At 45.5% G+C, this 21563-nt stretch overlaps 1 protein-coding gene across 1 annotated transcript; it reads left to right on the top strand.

Annotated features, from left to right (window-relative positions):
• The first annotated feature begins 1061 nt into the window (after positions 1–1061).
• Positions 1062–21038, top strand: LOC124152239 (glutenin, high molecular weight subunit PW212-like). The gene is made up of 6 exons (XM_048394665.1): positions 1062–1143; positions 17952–18162; positions 18288–18560; positions 18683–18878; positions 19165–19366; positions 20398–21038. The coding sequence occupies exons 1-6, from the start codon at positions 1062–1064 to the stop codon at positions 21036–21038; spliced, it is 1605 nt and encodes a 534-aa protein (XP_048250622.1).
• Positions 21039–21563: the final 525 nt, after the last annotated feature.

The following is a 21563-nucleotide window of genomic DNA, read 5'->3' as shown; positions in this document are numbered from 1 at the left end:
CACGGAAATGAAAAAAACCGGCTGTTTTTTCGATCTCAGATTTTATATAAATGCAGTAAATATACAAAATAGATAAATATTCAAACAACTTAATTAGTACTAATTGGGCGTTGGCACAAATACAGCGTATCAAAGGTTTTTATGTCTTTTTACACGTAAAAGTGTGTAAAAATATGAACAAAACAGACTATTGTGAAACTGAACATAACCAGGTGTTAGCAGATCAAGGTGAATGTCCATGACCTATGACACCTTGACGACAGGTGAAAACAGGTGCTTGAAACCCACGTGCATGTGATTTGTCAGTGGTTAGTGATTTGTGATAGTGAATCATCGTCAAAATATCAGAACGTAAACGTAACATATTCCCTTCTCAAACAACAACTTACATGTCATTATTATTATGTACATAAACATAACTGTTATTTTTATTGTTGTTTTGATAACTTTTTTCCAGGCTAATTTGCATAATACCTATAGCCTGTTTCTGCCATGTCAATTTGGAACTTAGTTTTATTTTTGAATGTTGAAAGTGCCTACAAATTACCTCCTGTAAAGTACATTTTGTATTGAGCACTGAGATAAAACTAGCAAATACAGACTAGTACTTTTCCAGTTGTTTTGTTATTTCGTATTTACATCTACGTAATGCTTTGTGTCGATTATTAAATCCAGAAAAACAGGGTTTTTTCATTTCCATGAGTACTTTAGTTTTCGAGGCGAAAAAAAACCTGGTGATTATCACAAGGAAACGAACTGTGATGTGTTCATACACTGGTTGTAACATTAGTTAATGCCCAATATAAACAACCCCGGTGTCACTGTTAACGCCAGTTACTATGGTGAGTGAGTATTAGTTTACACCGCTTTTAGCAATATTCCAGCAATATCATGGCGAGCGCTTTAACCACTAGGCTACCCGCCCGCGCTCCCGCCTGCCAGATACTATAACTTTGGGAACAAGATACTGGTGCGCCAACCATGAGTAGTCTGAAGACCATGCAGGATTATCTGACATCTTGCAATGTCGATTTCAGACCATCTGAACGAAAGTTCAACTCATGGAGACAATTCGCCGGAATAAGAAGCCAGTAACATACAAGACATACGTCCTGGCGGCACAACACGGTCAAGTTGTCTTACGTACGTCAGACATTGTGAGCTCAACCATATTGAGCCTATCTTGGCTAACTGTACAGGGTTCGTGGCAAGACATAACACAACATTCAAACTCACACATGTCAAAGGGAGGATTTGCGCAGTCATTGATGTCAGCCTTATTGAATCAGTTATCATACCTTTGGGTGACAGTACAGATTCATATACATCATCTGCGGAGTCAGATGCAATACCTGAAGGGGGCGGTAGGGTAGCCTAGTGGTTTAAGCATTCGCTCGTCACGCCGAAGACCCGGGTTCGATTCCCGACATGGGTACAATGTGTGAAGCCCATTTCTGGTGTCCCCCGCCGTGATATTGCTGGAATATTGCTAAAAGCGGTGTAAAACCATACTCACTCACACGCAATACCTGAAGAAATCATCTGTAGAACATCATGTACTTCTTGATTCAAAAACCGCAACCTTTTAACTATTCCATCATTTTTCCAAGCAAATTTAATGCAGTACATATTCTAAATTGCTACACAAACAATGCATATCTCAGTAAAGTACAATAACAAAAATATTTTGAGACCATCCCCACCTCAGGTGACATTTGCACCTGCGTGAATGCACGAGCAGGTGCGAGGTCATCACCTCGGGACAGGTGTTGGGTTATATGCCGTTTCATACATGTATGACAACGCACGAATGTTTTCTAAGTTTATCATCATCTTACCTGTTAAAGTACCTTTGCAGGCTAATCACAGTACCCGTTCGGAAAGGCTAGATAAGGTAGATTTGCGTTATTTTTATATATGCTAGTTTCATAGCCCTATGATTCGTAATTATCAAATGAAGCCAGAAAAACATTTTTCTAGCATTTCCGGCAATACTTTAGTGCAAATATTTTCCTACAGGAAGATAACAAATGATTGATTTTGACAAACAGCGGTATAACGGTATTTTCCAAACGAATGGTGGAACATATTCATTATCTATTTTTTACCTGTAAAAGAATATTTTAAGGCTAATCACAGTGCCAGTTGGGATAGGCTAGATTAGGTCGATTTGCGTTATTTTGATATGCTATTTTTATAGCCCTATGACTCGTATTTATCAAATGAAGCCAGAAAATATTTTTCTAGCATTTCTGACAGTACTTTAATCCCTTGTCTCCGCTTTAGATACAAAACTCAGCACGCCCGAATACGTGGATCTTGTCCAAGGTCTCCTATTTAGAAACTAACCCCTGAACCCCCGAATACGTGGATCCTGTCCAAGGTCTCCTATTTAGAAACTAACCCCTCCCCTGAACCCCCGAATACGTGGATCTTGTCCAAGGTCTCCTATTTAGAAACTAACCCCTGAACCCCCGAATACTTGGATCCTGTCCAAGGTCTCCCATTTAGAAACTAACCCCTGAACCCCCAAATACGTGGATCCTGCCCAAGGTCTCCTATTTAGAAACTAACCCCTGAACCCCCAAATACGTGGATCCTGTCCAAGGTCTCCTATTTAGAAACTAACCCCTGAACCCCCGAATACGTGGATCCTGTCAAAGGTCTCCTATTTAGAAACTAACCCCTGAACCCCCGAATACATGGATCCTGTCAAAGGTCTCCTATTTAGAAACTAACCCCTGAACCCCCAAATACGTGGATCCTGTCCAAGGTCTCCTATTTAGAAACTAACCCCTCCCCTGAACCCCCGAATACGTGGATCTTGTCCAAGGTCTGCTATTTAGAAACTAACCCCTGAACCCCCGAATACGTGGATCTTGTCCAAGGTCTCCTATTTAGAAACTAACCCCTGAACCCCTGAATACGTGGATCCTGTCCAAGGTCTCCAATTTAGAAACTAACCCCTGAACCCCCGAATACGTGGATCCTGCCCAAGGTCTCCTATTTAGAAACTAACCCCTCCCCTGAACCCCCGAATACGTGGATCTTGTCCAAGGTCTGCTATTTAGAAACTAACCCCTGAACCCCCGAATACGTGGATCTTGTCCAAGGTCTCCTATTTAGAAACTAACCCCTGAACCCCCGAATACGTGGATCCTGTCCAAGGTCTCCTATTTAGAAACTAACCCCTGAACCCGTGAAACCTGTCCAAGGTCTCCTTTTTAGAAACTACCCCCTGAATACGTGGATTCTGTCCAAGGTCTCCTATTTAGAAACTAACCCCTGAACCCGTGAAACCTGTCCAAGGTCTCCTATTTAGAAACTACCCCCTGAATACGTTGATCCTGTCCAAGGTCTCCTATTTAGAAACTAGCCCCAGAACTCTTGAATACACGAAGCTAGTCCCGGATCTCCGGTTTCGTAGCCCATATCCCCCCCCCCCCCCCCCCCCCCCCCCCCCCTCCACACACACACACACACACCACCATCACCGCCACCACCACCCTAACCCGAACCCCTCACATACATACAAACGCACGCGCACGCACACACTGCTTTGATAAATAATATACAACGCAGGCAGGTTAATTACTCTGTCTACTGACATGCCCTGTACTTGTGATGGCCATATTCTGCTCTCCTTAACCGACCTCCGACATTCTTGGGATTGCTTCCAAATCATATGCGCCGGCAACGCGCAGTGAAGATTATTGTTTTCTCGCGAAGAATCGCAGTGTGACCAACTTGTAAACAAGTGAGAGCAATTAACCCATTTCCAAGATATCGAGGCGTAATTGGTGGACTGCAGTTGGTACCACGCGGGGAGGGGAACCAATGCAAGACGACCATCCTTTAACAGCAGATCCTGAAGACGTTATCACTTCAGAGACATCGCCCGAATAATCGACTCCTACAATGCCGTTGTTATTTCTGGATGCGCGAGATTTCTCGGAACCACTGAACACACTCGCTCAACGTGCACAGTCCGGGCCTTGAAGTGAATTCGCTGCATATATGCGCGTCTGAAGGCCGACTCAGTAATGACGAGCTTTTGCGTAATAGTTGTTGATCATGTGACTTGTCATGTGACTACTACGCGCAGGTTCGGTCAGTGCATGGCCTCAGCTGTGGACTTTCCCGGAGCTGATAACGCCAGGTACGACTGTGACCCACAGATAACGCCCCCACTTCATAGAAATTGGATCGGTCAGGGTTGCTGAAGTGACCGTCAGTAGTATTATTACACTCACGCTCAGTCTCTGAAAATATATAAATTTTAATATATATATATTTTATTTATAGAAACAAACAATTCCGATTAAATCGAAAAGGGGCCCCACTGAAATGGGAGATTCAGAACCCGAACCTGTGGAAAATCCAGACTTGCTTCATTTGGGGTTTTACGTTACAAAAAGGGCTAGGCGGAAGGGGAAATAATATGGTTCAGGGTCTGTTTTGTCTTTGTTCTTTAACGCCACACTCAGCAATATTCCAGCTATATGACGGCGGTCTGTAAATAATCGAGTCAGGACCTGACAATAGAGTAACTAACATCATGAGCACTGACCCACGCAATTGGGATACGTTGATATGCATCAACCAAGTCAGCGAGCCTGACCACCCGATCCCGTTAGCCGCTCTTACGACAATCATAGTCGCCTTTTACGGCAAGCATGGGTTGCTGAAGATCTATTCTTCACCGGATCTTCAGGGTCTGTGAGACCAGAGACCATATATTATATCTGGTGAGACAGACTAATGGTATTATGTAATCCCTGGTTATCTGTTAAATTTGCGCTTAGGGTTCTTCGTCCAAAGTATCAAGCTGTAACGAGAGGTCGTTGAGTTTGAAATATTTGAAAAAATGGTTTTAATTTTTTAAACCATTTTTTTTGTACAATTGATTCTTTCAGTTGCTGAACAGACACTTAACGATACTGCCGTTCCTCGTGTATTTGGATAATGTGCTTTAGTTTTGGCCTGTGGTACTCGTTTGATCATGAGTGTTGAAGTGGTACGACGCAGCAGGTTTGTTTATGTCTTCTTTCCAACAGACCTTAAAACAACAATTATTGGGAGTACATGTTATAGAAAACTTTTATGGGTGACAGAACATATCGATTTTATTTCGTTCGCTTCAGGAGTTGGTTTAAGTGGAGAGAACTACATGATGACGGTGTTGTATCGGTGATGCATTACTACGTGCATCGCTGTCACAGCTGGAATATTTCTCATTGTGGCTTAAAACAACATTCAGTCAATCATGTATAACAAACGTTATGGCCTGATGTAGTGGATGGAGGAATGGAGGGGTGAGTGGGTGGGTAGTGAAGGAATGAGTGGAGGAATGCGTGAAGGAGTGAGTGGAGGAGTGAGTGAAGGAGTGAGTGACAGAATAAGTGGAGGAGTGAGTGTAGGAGTGTGTAGAGGAGTGAGTGGAGGAGTGAGTGAAGGAATACGTGGAGGAATGAGAAGAGGAGTGTGTAGAGGAGTGAATGGATGAGTGAGTGAAGGAATGAGTGGAGGAGTGAGTGAAGGAATGAGTGAAGGAATGAGTGGAGGAGCGAGTGAAGGAATGAGTGAAGAAGTGAGTGGAGGAGTGAGTGAAGTGAATGGAGGAGTGAGTGAAAGAGTGAGTGAAGGAGTGAGTGGTGGAGTGAGTGGAGGAGTGAGTGGAAGAGTGAGTGAAGGAGGAGTGAAGGAGAGAGTGAAGGAGTGAGTGGAGGAATGAGTGAAGGAGTGAGTGGACGAGTGAGTGGAAGAGTGAGTGGAGGAGTGAGTGAAGGAGTGAGTGAAGGAGTGAGTGGAGGAATGAGTGGAGGAATTTGTGAAGGAGTGAGTGGAGGAATATGTGGAGACATGAGTGGAGGAGTGAGTGAAGGAGTGAGTGGAGTAGTGATTGAAGGAGTGAGTGGAGGGGTGGAAGAGTGAGTGAAGGAGTGAGTGGAGGAATGAGTGGAGGAATTTGTGAAGGAGTGAGTGGAGGAATATGTGAAGACATGAGTGGAGGAGTGAGTGAAGGAGTGAGTGGAGGAGTGAGTGAGTGAGTTAGTGAGTATGGTTTTACGCCGCTTTTAGCAATATTCCAGCAACATCACGGCGGGGGACACCAGAAATGGGCTTCACACATTGTACCCATGTCGGGAATCGAACCCGGGTCTTCGGCGTGACGATCGAACGCTTTAACCACTAGGCTACCCGACCGCCCCTGAGTGAAGGAGTGAGTGAAGGAGTGAGCGAAGGAGTGAGTTGATGAGCGAGTGGAGGAGTAAGTGGAGTGAAGGAATGAGTGGAGGAGTTAGCGGGGGAATGTGTGAAGGAGTGAGTGAAAGACTAAGTGGATGAATGAGTGGAAGAGTGAGTAGAGGAGTGAGTGAAGGAATGAGTGGAGGAGTGAGTGAAGGAGTGAGTGAAGGAGTGAGTGAAGGAGTGAGTGGAGGAGTGAGTGAAGGACTAAGTGGATGAATGAGTGGAGGAGTGAGTAGAGGAGTGAGTGAAGGAATGAGTGGAGGAATGTGTGAAGGAGTGAGTAAAGGAGTTAGTGGAGGAGTGAGTGGAGGATTTGGAGAAGGTGTGAGTGGAGGAATGAGAGAAGGTGTGAGTGGAGGAATGAGTGAAGGGGCGAGTGAAGGAATGGTTGGAGGAGTGAGTGGAAAAGTGAGTGGAGGAATGACTGGAGGAGTGAGTAGAGGAATGAGAGAAGGAGTGAGTAGGGCAATGAGTGGAGGAGTGAGTGGAGGAGGAATGAGTGGAGGAGTGAGTGGAAGAGTGAGTGAAGGAATGAGTGGAGTGAGTGGAGAAGCGAGAGGAGGAGTGAGTGGAGGAGTGAGTGGAGGAATGAGTGGAGGAGTGAGTGAAGGAATGAGTGGGGGAGTGAGGGGGGAATGAGTGGAGGAGTGAGGGGAGGAATGAGTGGAGTGAGTGGAGAAGCGAGTGGAGGAGTGAGTGGAGAAGCGAGTTGGGGAATGAGTGGAGGAGTGAGTGAAGGAATGAGTGGGGGAGTGAGGGGGGAATGAGTGGAGGAGTGAGGGGAGGAATGAGTGGAGTGAGTGGAGAAGCGAGTGGAGGAAGGAGTGGAGGAAGGAGTGAGTGAAGGAGTGAGTGGAGGAGTGAGTGAAGGAGTGAGTGAAGGAGTGAGTGAAGTAGTGAGTGAAGGAGTGAGTGGAGGAGCGAGTGGAGGAAGGAGTGGAGGAAGGAGTGAGTGGAGGAATGAGTGGAAGAGTGAGTGGAGGAATGAGTGGAGTGAGTGGAGGAGTGAGTGAAGGAGTGAGTGAAGGAGTGTGGAAAGGAGTGAGGAAAGGAGTGAAGTAGTGAGTGAAGGAGTGAGTGGAGGAGCGAGTGTAGGAAGGAGTGAGGAAAGGAGTGAGGAAAGGAGTGAAGGGGTGAGTGAAGGAGTGAGTGGAGGAGTGAGTGGAGGATGAGTGAGTGGAGGAGTGAGTGGAAGAGTGAGTGGAGGAGTGAGTGGAGGAGTGGTTGAAGGAGTGAATGAAGGAGTGAGGAAAGGAGTGAGTTGGGGAATGAGTGGAGTGAGTGGAGAAGCTAGTGGAGGAGTGAGTGGAGAAGCGATTGGGGGAATGAGTGGAGGAGTGAGTGAAGGAATGAGTGGGGGAGTGAGTGGAGGAATGAGTGGAGTGAGTGGAGGAGTGAGTGAAGGAGTGAGTGAAGGAGTGAGGAAAGGAGTGGAGGAGTGAATGAAGGAGTGAGTGAAGGAGTGAGTGGAGAAGCGAGTGGGGGAGTGAGTGGAGGAATGAGTGGAGTGAGTGGAGGAGTGAGTGAAGGAGTGAGTGAAGGAGCGAGTGAAGGAGTGAGGAATGGAGTGAGGAAAGGATTGAAGGAGTGGGTGAAGGAGTGAGTGGAGGAGTGAGTGAAGGAGTGAGTGAAGGAGTGAGTGGAGGAAGGAGTGGAGGAGTGAGTGGAAGAGTGAGTGAAGGAGTGAGTGGAGGAGTGAGTGGAGGAGTGAGTGGAAGAGTGAGTGGAGGAGTGAGTGGAAGAGTGAGTGGAGGAGTGAGTGAAGGAGTGAGTGGAGAAGCGAGCGGAGGAGTGATTGGAGGAGTGAGAGAAGGAATGAGTGGAGAAGCGAGTGGAGGAAGGAGTGGAGGAAGGAGAGAAGGCGTAAGTGAAGGAAGAGGTGGATGAGAGAAGGAATGAGTTGAGTACCCGAAAAAGTGAAGGAGCGGGTGAGTTGTAAAGGAGTAAGTGATAGAGTTGAATGTCTGTGAGTGAATATTGGTGAAAACGGGAACAAACAAACGTTTTGTTTGTTAACGCAACACTTGCTGCCACTTGTTGGGGAGGGAGACTGACGAGGAACTGGAGGACAGAGCTTAGAAGTAATGTATAGAGTGAAAAGAGAATGAAGGAATGAGGGAAGGAGAAAACGAGGCGTAGAGCGAAGAATGAAATAAAGGCGTACGTCAAGGAATAAGTAAAGGATAATGCGAAGGTAAGAACGAGGACAGAATAAAGAAAGAAGTGAAGGATTGGGCGATGAGTGAAGAGAACGTACAGGGAGAACGAAGGATAGAATGAAGAAATAAGTGAAGGATTGGGCGATGAGTGAAGAGAACGTACAGGGAGAACGAAGGATAGAATGAAGAAATAAGTGAAGGATTGGGCGATGAGTGAAGAGAACGTACAGGGAGAACGAAGGATAGAATGAAGAAATAAGTGAAGGATTGGGCGATGAGTGAAGAGAACGTACAGGGAGAACGAAGGATAGAATGAAGAAAGAAGTGAAGGATTGGGCGAAGAGTGAAGAGAACGTACAGGGAGAACGAAGGATAGAATGAAGAAATGAGTGAAGGATTGGGCGATGAGTGAAGAGAACGTACAGGGAGAACGAAGGCTAGAATGAAGAAAGAAGTGAAGGATTGGGCGATGAGTGAAGAGAACGTACAGGGAGAACGAAGGCTAGAATGAAGAAATGAGTGAAGGATTGGGCGATGAATGAAGAGAACGTACAGGGAGAACGAAGGATAGAGTGAATGGTGGAGATGAAGGGAGTGAAGGAGTGAATATAAAGAAACAATTGGTTAAATAATCGCACAGTGATGGAGCTGTATTTCTGGAACGGAGTAGTTCTCCCTCCAAGACTATAAAGGCGAAGTGTAACCAGTGCTAAAAACCCAGAAACCTAGAAACAAGCCTGCGCCAGCCAGCACTGGCAGACTCCCCAACGATTGCCCAGCATCCGATATACTGACGCACATAGATCATATTGATGATGGAGGTTCGGGGGCGTTATAAACCCTTGTCGGGTCACTCTGTATAACTTAATCAGTGACGCACCGGAGTCGTGTATACCACCCCGAGGCCTCCACGTTCAGTCCCTGACCCCGCCCTTAGAGATGGGTTGTTTGGTTTTGCCACAGTTGACCTGATGAAGCTCAACCCTCTACAGTAATTATATTTGTCCCACGGAGGGCATTTAAGATAAAGCTAACGGAACTCTAATTACCTCCAGGTTCACTGTATGTATGGCACTTTTCATGACAGCAAACAAGTGTGAATATAGGGCACCTTTTAACCTTGTTTTACTAGTGGAATAAGTTCACCGAAAGTAGTCTTCCCAGTGTAAGGTCATACGCTTGTGATCCTAACCACTCGTGGGTACATACCAAGCTAAATATACCACTTCTCCTTTGTGTATGAACTCTACTTATCATTGGCCGATAAGGCTGTCTATTTCTGTTTCCCCCTCTGGCGGAGTATGGATCAAACCCGCGCCAAGTTCATTCTCTGGCGTGACGTCACGAGGATACCCTCCAGTACAATCATCGTGACGTCATTTCCGCAACGTTGCAAGGAGTTTCTTGAGGGGGTGGTGTTAGGCATGATTGTGTCGCTTCGTGTTCGTTTTGTATCAGAGCCCTAAAGGGCTACGTGACTAAACATAGTCCGTCCGTGTCAGCAGATAGAACCCGGATGTAAATCAATGACGCAGCCAGTCTACGTTTTTCAACAAAGAAATAGAGTAGTCATAAAAATATACCCACGTCAAAGACTTTGAGACACGTCTGACCTTGATATGAAATGAACGTCATACGTGACACGGCATGTCTTTTAACGTATTTGTGAAGTATACACAACCCGGATAGCCAATGGTGAAAGAGCGGGGTATCAGCGTAGCGATGGGGGGGTTGTTGATGGCATTCGGGATGGGGTGGAGCTGGAATTGGGGATGGTTTCGAACCAACCAAAAACCACATGCGCATTTAAGATAACAAAAACAAACTGTTTTTACCACGTTTCACTGCCTATTTTTCACAACAAGCTTAAATACCGAATTGTTATTTTCAGCATGTGCGTTATATAATTAGTTGATTAACAATTTAAGCATCATCACCTATTTGTTTTTCTGTACGCAAATGTAAAGATCTATAACGCCATGATGTCATCAGGAATATTTCAGGTTCGTCTGGCGTAGTGTTTACATACTGGAAATATATTTCTGTGAACTGTTGCAAAATCATGATAGCCTGGAGGTCCATGAAGACGAAAAACAAAATATTTTGATCCATGGACGGGCGAAGCTGTGTGGGGCACCACGGCATACAAGACGTGACCCTGCGTTCTAAGTGACCCCCTTCCGTTATCTCCTCCCCCTAAAACATCTCCCTCCCCCAAACTCAGGGTGTAAACCAATCATTATCACTCTGGCATCATGTTGATGAAGGTAGAGATGGGCTACCACCAATGGCGTCAGTTGTTTTCAACTTTCGTAATGTATGCCGTGAAATCACCGTTAATCCATACGTTCTAAGAAAAAGCGTCCTGGCATATATAACCGGGGTACAGCATCAATCCTGCTAAACAACTCTGTTTCATTCATCCCCAAGACTGCAGCTCAGATTTTGTAAATCCAGGTTAGGTGTCAGCAGAACAACGCACAACTGGTCAAGCCGAGCAGAACTGGGACTCTACCCTCTTATCTACACACTATTAATCAAAACAGCAAATTTTTATCACCATGTTGGTTCTTCCAAAAACAGAATACTTCAGAACGCTTTTGCTGAAAGTACATATTTGGTGAATAAATGATTAGGATGGGTTAACCAGCTCAATCTATTCTTAGGAAAACACATTTTGAGTACTTCAGCTTTCTTATCACCAATATTCCAAGAGACAATCAAATCTAAATTCAACTCCCTCTTGAGGACTCCCTCTTCAACGAATTATTGTGACTAGAACTTAAGATATGTTTATTCTCAAAAGTCGGTGTTTAGCTCAAATTAAGAAAGATTAAAATTAGAGGCGCTCCTCGTTAAAGTGACCGCCCGGAGACTCATACCAAAAGATGTTAAAATATGGTATTTGTTGTTACCCTGCCTGGTACTCGGCATTAAGGGGCTATAACAAGGACTGGTCGGGGGGCTGGGATTTTGTATCGAGATTCGATATTTATTCAACTACAGCTGCAAAATCAGATATTTATTTTTTCATTTTTTTGGCTTGAATTCTGTCAAGAAAAACACCTTGCAACACTGAATTTTGTGGGGCAGGATATTTCATTATTATTATTATTATTATTATTATTATTATTATTATTATTATTATTATTATTAAGCAATATTAGTTTTATCAAGACGTTTCGGGGACAATTTACATTTTTTGGATAAATACCAAGAAGTCTTTAAAAAAATGAAAGATCATGTTTATCTGGTTTTGCTTGCAGTATAAAAGTATCCAGTTTCCATAAAAAAACTTCCGCTCTCCCCCACCCCCATTCCTACGAATATGAAATAGCTCATCCCTTATGTCCCATTTACTTATTACCATGATCTGCCCCCAAATATAATGTCACAGTGTTTTTTTCCAGAGCAAGACCCAGAAGATCAGTAAGCAAATAAATAATAAATATGACATTTGTCTCTTCTTGTGACATAACATGTTTATCCCATCTCGTGACCTGGCAAAGTTCACTCTTACTCGTCTCTGCCACTCATGAAGTATCAACTCGATGAGACAAACATTTCATTGGTCAGGAAATCCCAATTATATTTCCTCTCAACATGCATTTGTCACAGGTCACTAAGGTGCAGAGCTGGAATACGTTCAGAGGTTGGAACAATACTTTGTTTGTGACATATATTGAGATTAACATGCTGTTCGGTACTGCTGTTTAAAGTGTGTATACAATATATTGAGATTAACATGATGTTGGGTACTGCTGTTTAAGGTGTGTATAGAATATATTGAGGTTACAATGCTGTTGGGTACAGCTGTTTAAAGTGTAGATAGAATATATTCAGGTTAAAATGCTGTTGGGTACTACTGTTTACAGGGTATTTTGAGGCCGTCTATTGACTACTGCTGTTTATAGAGTATTTTGAGGTTAACAATGCCGTGCTATTGACTACTGCTGTTTATAGGGTATTTTGAGGTTAACAATGCCTTGGTATTGACTACTGCTGTTTATAGAGTATTTTGAGGTTAACAATGCCGTGCTATTGACTACTGCTGTTTATAGGGTATTTTGAGGTTAACAATGCCTTGGTATTGACTACTAGTGTTTATAGGGTATTTGGAGGTTAACAATGTCATGCAGTTGAGTACTGATGTGTATAGGGTATTTGGAGATTAACAATGTCATGCAGTTGAGTACTGATGTGTATAGGGTATTTGGAGATTAACAATGTCATGCAGTTGAGTACTGATGTGTATAGGGTATTTGGAGGTTAGCAATGTCATGCAGTTGAGTACTGATGTGTATAGGGTATTTGGAGGTTAGCAATGTCATGCAGTTGAGTACTGATGTGTATAGGGTATTTGGAGATTAACAATGTCATGCAGTTGAGTACTGATGTGTATAGGGTACTTTGAGGTTAGCAATGTCATGCAGTTGAGTACTGCTGTGTATAGGGTATTTGGAGATTAACAATGTCATGCAGTTGAGTACTGATGTGTATAGGGTATTTGCAGATTAACAATGTCATGCAGTTGAGTACTGATGTGTATAGGGTATTTGGAGATTAACAATGTCATGCAGTTGAGTACTGATGTGTATAGGGTATTTGGAGGTTAACAATGTCATGCAGTTGAGTACTGATGTGTATAGGGTATTTGGAGATTAACAATGTCATGCAGTTGAGTACTGCTGTATAGGGTATTCGGAGGTTAACAATGTCATGCAGTTGAGTACTGCTGTTTATGAGATTGCCATGCAGTGGATTCTTCGTGTATAGGCTACATAGAGACTTATTGCAGAGGAACTGGAATTGCTTTGAGTTTAAACATATTAAATGTTAAATATTTAGGTTAGCTTATTAATTTAGTTCATGTTAGGTTACTATAAATCTATCAATAATCTATTTACAAGCATACTGCTACAGTAGTATATCGACAACATAACAGTAACTAACTATATGTATGCAAGAAGACACGCTGTGGGACCTGATGCTTTACTGTAACCGGAGAAACATGCTTAAAGATTCAGTGACAAAACACTCTCCACGAGACTGTGTGGCAGGAGCGTTAACTTCACCTTTCCTGTAGTCGACTTTTTCTCTTCATGTCGAGGAATACACCAGCAGCTTAAGTCCAAATTTCACATCTTTTGAGGTTCAACCTTCTAAGAAGATTTTTAAGAGCATCATACGAGTTTTGCTCAGAAGTTGTTTTACGCCAAGTAGAATCTGTTTCGGCAGAAAGGCGGGGCTAGTTCTTCTCTTGCATTGACAATTTATATTTATATTTATATATTTGATCATGACTGCATCATTCAGAACGTTTTATTGTAGACATGTGCAGGATATTTTCAAATCTGATGCGTCATTGACAAAAATGATGCCAGATCCAATTTCCTATTTCGTTCCCGTGTTTTTCAGGTGAACAATTGACTTGGCCTCTAGTCGACATCAACATTCAATTTGTGTTGAGGAAAACGATATAAACATGTTGACGCATAAGGACTTTGGACCCAAACACAACACACACAAGGTCGTGTGATATTTCATAAATCTTGTTTATTTGACTAGCGAACGTCATGTTTATTGTTTTGACGTCTGGCAAAGTGGGTGTGTTATTCAGGTTGAGTTGACAAACATCTTTAAGCCGTGTGCAACAAAACGTCACTTTGTACGTGTTTATATGCTAAAATGAGAAACACGTCATTGAAATGTACGTTTGAATTCATTACGTTACATTTGACAACGTCAACTTGTTCATACGTCAGGACGTATTTCCTCTGACTATTCCTAGCCAGTTGCAAATGAGTGTGACGCATCGCAAGGATCAGTTTATACAGTGAACCTTGGGGCAAGCTTGTATTCCAAAATTGGTGACAAATTTCCCTCTGGGTTTTGGCATTTCCAGACATTGCCTTATAAAATATCACCTGACGTCAACGTTCTATGGCGCAAAGACCCCAAGCTACGAGAGAAGGAGAACTAAGGACCATACAACGCCACGATTCGTTAAGGAAACGAGGTCTAGAGGCTTAGACTTCTTCACTGACGGCTACGATGATGCTATCTCCCGTCTGCTAAGTTAGGAACTCTATTCTAGGCAAGAAAGTGCCCTCCCTACGCAGTGGCGGCCACCGAGATGTTGTTTCACGTCATGACACGCGTACACCGATTTACGACATCGGTTGTGGTTTAAGGCAGTCTTGTGCAACTGCTTCCATTCATGAGGCAGTTATATTTAGCTAACATGCTGCTCAGGGTTACTTGCGTGTGTGAGCGATTCCTCGTATCGCGGGGAGAGCATCCCACTATATTACGACATAGCTCCAGATCGGGTTGAAGATGAAGCCAACTGCTGATAAACACCTGTTTCACGACCTTCAGTGTTTTAAACTGGCCACATCTCACCACATCCTTCTATCCGCATCAGACAGAGACCAAAATATACATGTGTTTCGTGAGATCACGACTCTCAACTTTTACAGAAATTAACCAAGCTATAACTTTGAACATACGCTGTTAAATGTTAAAATAACACCTTCTTAAATTGTTTCATGCTAACGTGATGGCACAATTCATAAGAAACATTATAACCGGAACCCTTTTAAAGTTTTGTAAATTCAAATATATATGTTGTTGGTTTGGTTGGTTTGTTGTTTTACGCCGTACTCAGCAATATTCCAGCTATATAACGGCGGTCTGTAAATAATCGAGTCTGAACCAGACAATCCAGTTATTGATATCATGAGCATCGATTCATTGGGATCGATGGCGTGCTTCAACCATGTCAGCGAGCCTAACCACCCGATCTCGTTAGTCGCCTCTTACGACAAGCATAGTCGCCTTTTACGGCAAGAATTGTTTGCTGAAGACCTATTCTACCCCGGACCATCACGGGTTCAAATATATATGTACAAAGAAATCCGAAATATGGATGGATGAGTTAGAAATAGCACAGCAGCCTGTAGTGATCAAATTTAGACCAGACACCCCAGTGGTTAACAATCCACACTGTCTTTAATGTTTCCGTCTGTTTTAAAACTTAGTATTGGGTAAAGAAGACACATAACGTACCAGGCTATATAGTGAACGCCCGCTTATGCTAACGGTACCTTTCCCGCTGAAATCTCCCGGAGTAAAAACAAAATCAGGATTTACGAATTAATGAATGAATTTGGGGTTTTACGACGTTGTGGGCAGTATTTCAGTTATATCTCTGGTTTTAGGCGTTAACCAGGAGCACGAATATGGTGTTGACACACTAAGAAAACTTAAGCAGGGCGAATCTGGGATTCGAACCCACGATCTTAAGGTTCTGGTACGTCTAAAGGATATCACGTTAACTTGGCACACCCTCTGAAATAAGAAAATCACACGAGGGCCAAACGAAAGCGACGACGTATGAAAATATCTAGACGAACCAGCCTGTGAAATGGTTAAGAAAGCCATCATCATTTAGACCATAGGGGACTCTCGTGCATAATAAAAAAACAAGCGAATTAGGGTGACGGATAAACATGTGTTTTATCATTACGTTTCAGACACGCAAGCATTCTCTGCTGTTTAAATTTCTAGTCGATAAGTATAACTTCCGGAAGGACATCTTAATGTTTCTCATAAAAACAGTATTTTTGAATCGATTTGAGTTATTTTTGTACAATGTTTGTTGTCGTAAAGCACCTTCATTCGGAGCACGCCCAAGGCTAGGCTTTAGATGCAAAGACATCATCTCGTGTCTATTGTCATCCTTTTTATCAGTACTTTTTGGTCACTGATAATTGCAAGCACTGCACATTTTTGTGAAACCCACGAGCACGGGTATGGTGCTGACAAACCTAGAAACATAATCGGGGCGAACCGGGATTCGAAACCACAATCGTAGGTTTCTGGCCTGCCCAAGGGACGCAACTCTGCACAGCGAAATATCAACTCAGTATTTTGAAATTTCAACTTATGTATCTTGAAATTTCAACTTAGCTTCTTGAAATTTCAAGAAAATAAGTTGAAATTTCAAGATACTTAGTTGAAATTTTAAGATACTAAGTTGAAATTTTAAGATTATAACTTGAAATTTCAACTTATTACTTGAAATTTTAAGATCATTATCTTGAAATTTCAACATGACATCTTAAAATTTCAAGTTAGTATTAAAAAACAAAAACATAACGGCCCTAAAAGGCTTCCGTACCTTACTGCTCTTGGGTACCACTGAACTACACTGTTTGATCATTTGACGGAGGTTTGCATGTGTGAGTGAGTGACTTGGGTTTAACGCCGCTCTGAAATGTATCCCAATTAAATCACGGCGTGTAAGCTTAATGTGGAAGGAAAGCCCGAAGTGATGCAGGTCTTAGGCGTGTAACACGTCTGACACCTTGGTGAAACCACGAGCATGGGTATGGTGCTGATAAACTTTAAAAAAATACTCGGGTCGAACCCACGATCATTGGTTTCAGACGTGTCCAAGGGACGCAACTCAGCACAGCGAATTGCGGTGTCTTAGACGACTGAGCCACCCGTGACCCTGGTTTGTATGTGTAAAACTAATACAAAAAAATTCCAATGTTTTTTTCTTTTCTTGTACACCTTTCATCATGACATTTGTCCTACTGTAGTTAAATGTCAGGTTATCAATTAAATGTGGGATGTTAGCTTGACATTACAGAACGATGACGTCGATAACGACATTCAGCAACCACCAATTTGATTTATTTCGTAAATGAATGAAATTATATTAAACTTCTTGCGTAAGCAGCACTTCCTAGATGTCAGAGCCCCAGCACTCGAATGACAAGGTCATGACATCGATTTTGGAATAGAACGATAATACTGGATAATAGGATAATACTGAAGTTCAATTGATTGATAAATTTGTTGATTTCCATTTGGACATATTCAATAAATATGCTAATGGCACTCCGTGATCTGGTATAGGTGGCGCGATAGCTTTGAACTTTTATAGCATGTTCATAGGCCCCCGTTAATAAAGATTATTTTGATGAGTTTCTTAAAGCTTTATGCCATCATCACAGTGACTCCTATAGCAGAAAACATCTTTTTTTTTTACTGTTTGAAGATTTAATTTGCTTTCTTCAAAGAAACATCCATTGTTTCTCTGAGCCTAACAGTAGTTTTGGAACTGCGAAACCATTTTTCGGGACGTTTATATTTTTTTCTAAAACCGGAGGCTAATCGAGAGAAAGGGGCTGATTTGGGGGCGGAAATGACACCGTCGGTAGTCACTTTGGCTGCACTCGTGCAAAAATCACCAGGGTTTTGTCACGATACTAACAGACAGGAGGACAGTGGACAGACCCAGGACAGAGCAGACAGTGGACAGGCCAAGGACAGACAGACAGTGGACAGACCCAGGACAGACAGACAGAGCAGACAGTGGACAGACCCAGGACAGACAGACAGAGCAGACAGTGGACAGGCCAAGGACAGACAGAGCAGACAGTGGACAGACCCAGGACGGGCAGACAGAGCAGACAGTGGACAGACCAAGGACAGACAGACAGAGCAGACAGTGGACAGACCCAGGACGGGCAGACAGAGCAGACAGTGGTCAGACCCAGGACGGGCAGACAGAGCAGACAGTGGACAGACCCAGGACGGGCAGACAGACCCAGGACAGACAGAGCAGACAGTGGACAGACCCAGGACGGGCAGACAGAGCAGACAGTGGACAGACCCAGGACGGGCAGACAGAGCAGACAGTGGACAGACCCAGGACGGGCAGACAGAGCAGACAGTGGACAGACCCAGGACAGACAGACAGAGCAGACAGTGGACAGACCCAGGACGGGCAGACAGACCCAGGACAGACAGTGGACAGACCAAGGACAGACAGACAGAGCAGACAGTGGACAGACCCAGGACGGGCAGACAGACCCAGGACAGACAGGGCAGACAGTGGACAGACCCAGGACGGGCAGACAGAGCAGACAGTGGACAGACCCAGGACGGGCAGACAGAGCAGACAGTGGACAGACCCAGGACGGGCAGACAGAGCAGACAGTGGACAGACCCAGGACGGGCAGACAGAGCAGACAGTGGACAGACCCAGGACGGGCAGACAGAGCAGACAGTGGACAGACCCAGGACAGACAGACAGACAGGCAGTGGACAGACCCAGGACAGACAGACAGAGCAGACAGTGGACAGACCCAGGACAGACAGAGCAGACAGTGGACAGATCCAGGAGAGACAGACAGAGCAGACAGTGGACAGACCCAGGAGAGACAGACAGAGCAGACAGTGGACAGACCCAGGACGGGCAGACAGAGCAGACAGTGGACAGACCCAGGACGGGCAGACAGAGCAGACAGTGGACAGACCCAGGACGGGCAGACAGAGCAGACAGTGGACAGACCCAGGACGGGCAGACAGAGCAGACAGTGGACAGACCCAGGACGGGCAGACAGAGCAGACAGTGGACAGACCCAGGACGGGCAGACAGAGCAGACAGTGGACAGACCCAGGACAGACAGAGCAGACAGTGGACAGATCCAGGAGAGACAGACAGAGCAGACAGTGGACAGACCCAGGACGGGCAGACAGAGCAGACAGTGGACAGACCCAGGACGGGCAGACAGAGCAGACAGTGGACAGACCCAGGACGGGCAGACAGAGCAGACAGTGGACAGATCCAGGAGAGACAGAGCAGACAGTGGACAGGCCAAGGACAGACAGACAGAGCAGACAGTGGACAGACCAAGGACAGACAGACAGAGCAGACAGTGGACAAACCCAGGACGGGCAGACAGAGCAGACAGTGGACAGGCCCAGGACAGACAGAGCAGACAGTGGACAGACCCAGGACGGGCAGACAGACCCAGGACAGACAGAGCAAACAGTGGACAGGCCAAGGACAGACAGAGCAGACAGTGGACAGACCCAGGACGGGCAGACAGACCCAGGACAGACAGAGCAGACAGTGGACAGACCCAGGACGGGCAGACAGACCCAGGACAGACAGACAGAGCAGACAGTGGACAGACCCAGGACAGACAGAGCAGACAGTGGACAGACCCAGGACGGGCAGACAGAGCAGACAGTGGACAGACCCAGGACGGGCAGACAGACCCAGGACAGACAGAGCAGACAGTGGACAGACCAAGGACAGACAGACAGAGCAGACAGTGGACAGACCCAGGACAGACAGAGCAGACAGTGGACAGACCCAGGACGGGCAGACAGACCCAGGACAGACAGACAGAGCAGACAGTGGACAGACCCAGGACAGACAGAGCAGACAGTGGACAGACCCAGGACGGGCAGACAGAGCAGACAGTGGACAGACCCAGGACAGACAGACAGAGCAGACAGTGGACAGACCCAGGACAGACAGAGCAGACAGTGGACAGACCCAGGACGGGCAGACAGAGCAGACAGTGGACAGACCCAGGACGGGCAGACAGACCCAGGACAGACAGAGCAGACAGTGGACAGACCAAGGACAGACAGACAGAGCAGACAGTGGACAGACCCAGGACAGACAGAGCAGACAGTGGACAGACCCAGGACGGGCAGACAGACCCAGGACAGACAGAGCAAACAGTGGACAGGCCAAGGACAGACAGAGCAGACAGTGGACAGACCCAGGACGGGCAGACAGACCCAGGACAGACAGAGCAGACAGTGGACAGACCCAGGACGGGCAGACAGACCCAGGACAGACAGACAGAGCAGACAGTGGACAGACCCAGGACAGACAGACAGACCCAGGACAGACAGAGCAGACAGTGGACAGACCCAGGACAGACAGAGCAGACAGTGGACAGACCCAGGACGGGCAGACAGACCCAGGACAGACAGACAGAGCAGACAGTGGACAGACCCAGGACAGACAGAGCAAACAGTGGACAGGCCAAGGACAGACAGAGCAGACAGTGGACAGACCCAGGACGGGCAGACAGACCCAGGACAGACAGAGCAGACAGTGGACAGACCCAGGACAGACAGAGCAGACAGTGGACAGACCCAGGACGGGCAGACAGACCCAGGACAGACAGAGCAGACAGTGGACAGACCCAGGACGGGCAGACAGACCCAGGACAGACAGAGCAGACAGTGGACAGACCCAGGACGGGCAGACAGACCCAGGACAGACAGAGCAGACAGTGGACAGGCCCAGGACGGGCAGACAGACCCAGGACAGACAGAGCAGACAGTGGACAGACCCAGGACGGGCAGACAGACCCAGGACAGACAGAGCAGACAGTGGACAGGCCCAGGACGGGCAGACAGACCCAGGACAGACAGAGCAGACAGTGGACAGACCCAGGACGGGCAGACAGACCCAGGACAGACAGAGCAGACAGTGGACAGACCCAGGACGGGCAGACAGACCCAGGACAGACAGAGCAGACAGTGGACAGGCCCAGGACGGGCAGACAGACCCAGGACAGACAGAGCAGACAGTGGACAGACCCAGGACGGGCAGACAGACCCAGGACAGACAGAGCAGACAGTGGACAGACCCAGGACGGGCAGACAGACCCAGGACAGACAGACAGAGCAGACAGTGGACAGACAGACATAGCTGAAAGTGGAATGACCCTGGACAGACAGACAGAACAGACAGTGGATCGCCCAAGGCAGACACCGTTTCACCGCACCCAATGAAGATCGTTATTTTCGTATTGTTCATTTAAGGATCTGCTTTTTGACTGTTACCCCATCAGCATCAATCCTAGAACCTGTGAACGTTTCCGGGGGGTCAAGGTGGACGTCAAAGATTCCTGTACAACGATGTCAGATCAGGAAATGGTAGAGAGTCATGTTACTCAAGCTCTGTAGAGAAGACAGGTCGATAATTTCTCTCCAAAATAAATCAGTCCGCTAAGGGGACATTCTATGCCACATATGAAGTTTTTAGTTTGACGAGTCAGATCTTTAAACAGTTTTGTACTGTGTGTTTTAGATGTCAAGTTAGATTCACGTAAAGTTCACTTTTGTCTGTCAACAATTTTAGTAAAATGCTACCAAGTGTGATATATTTCGGGATCAAAATGACCATCAGCAGACAAATCGACAATATCCTATCCTCGATCAAAAGAAATATAATATGAAACGGTCAGAATCGTGCAATGGACACGTCGAGTTTTTGAGGCTTTAATTCTAATTCCGACACTCAAGCGAAAATGTCGG

This window comes from Haliotis rufescens, unplaced genomic scaffold (genome assembly GCF_023055435.1).
Source record: "Haliotis rufescens isolate VD_foot unplaced genomic scaffold, xgHalRufe1.0.p SCAF_13, whole genome shotgun sequence".
NCBI classification, from domain to species: domain Eukaryota; kingdom Metazoa; phylum Mollusca; class Gastropoda; order Lepetellida; family Haliotidae; genus Haliotis; species Haliotis rufescens.
This window is presented reverse-complemented; position numbering and strand designations above follow the sequence as displayed.

Bases quoted from the DNA above. Each gene is read 5' to 3' on its own strand.
- LOC124152239 (XM_048394665.1), top strand. From the start codon at position 1,062: ATGGAGACAATTCGCCGGAATAAGAAGCCAGTAACATACAAGACATAC. The intron at 1,144-17,951 runs GTACGTCAGACA...GGACAGACCCAG, and splicing joins ACACGGTCAAGTTGTCTTAC to GACGGGCAGACAGAGCAGAC. The intron at 18,561-18,682 runs GCAGACAGTGGA...GGACAGACCCAG, and splicing joins ACCCAGGACAGACAGACAGA to GACGGGCAGACAGAGCAGAC.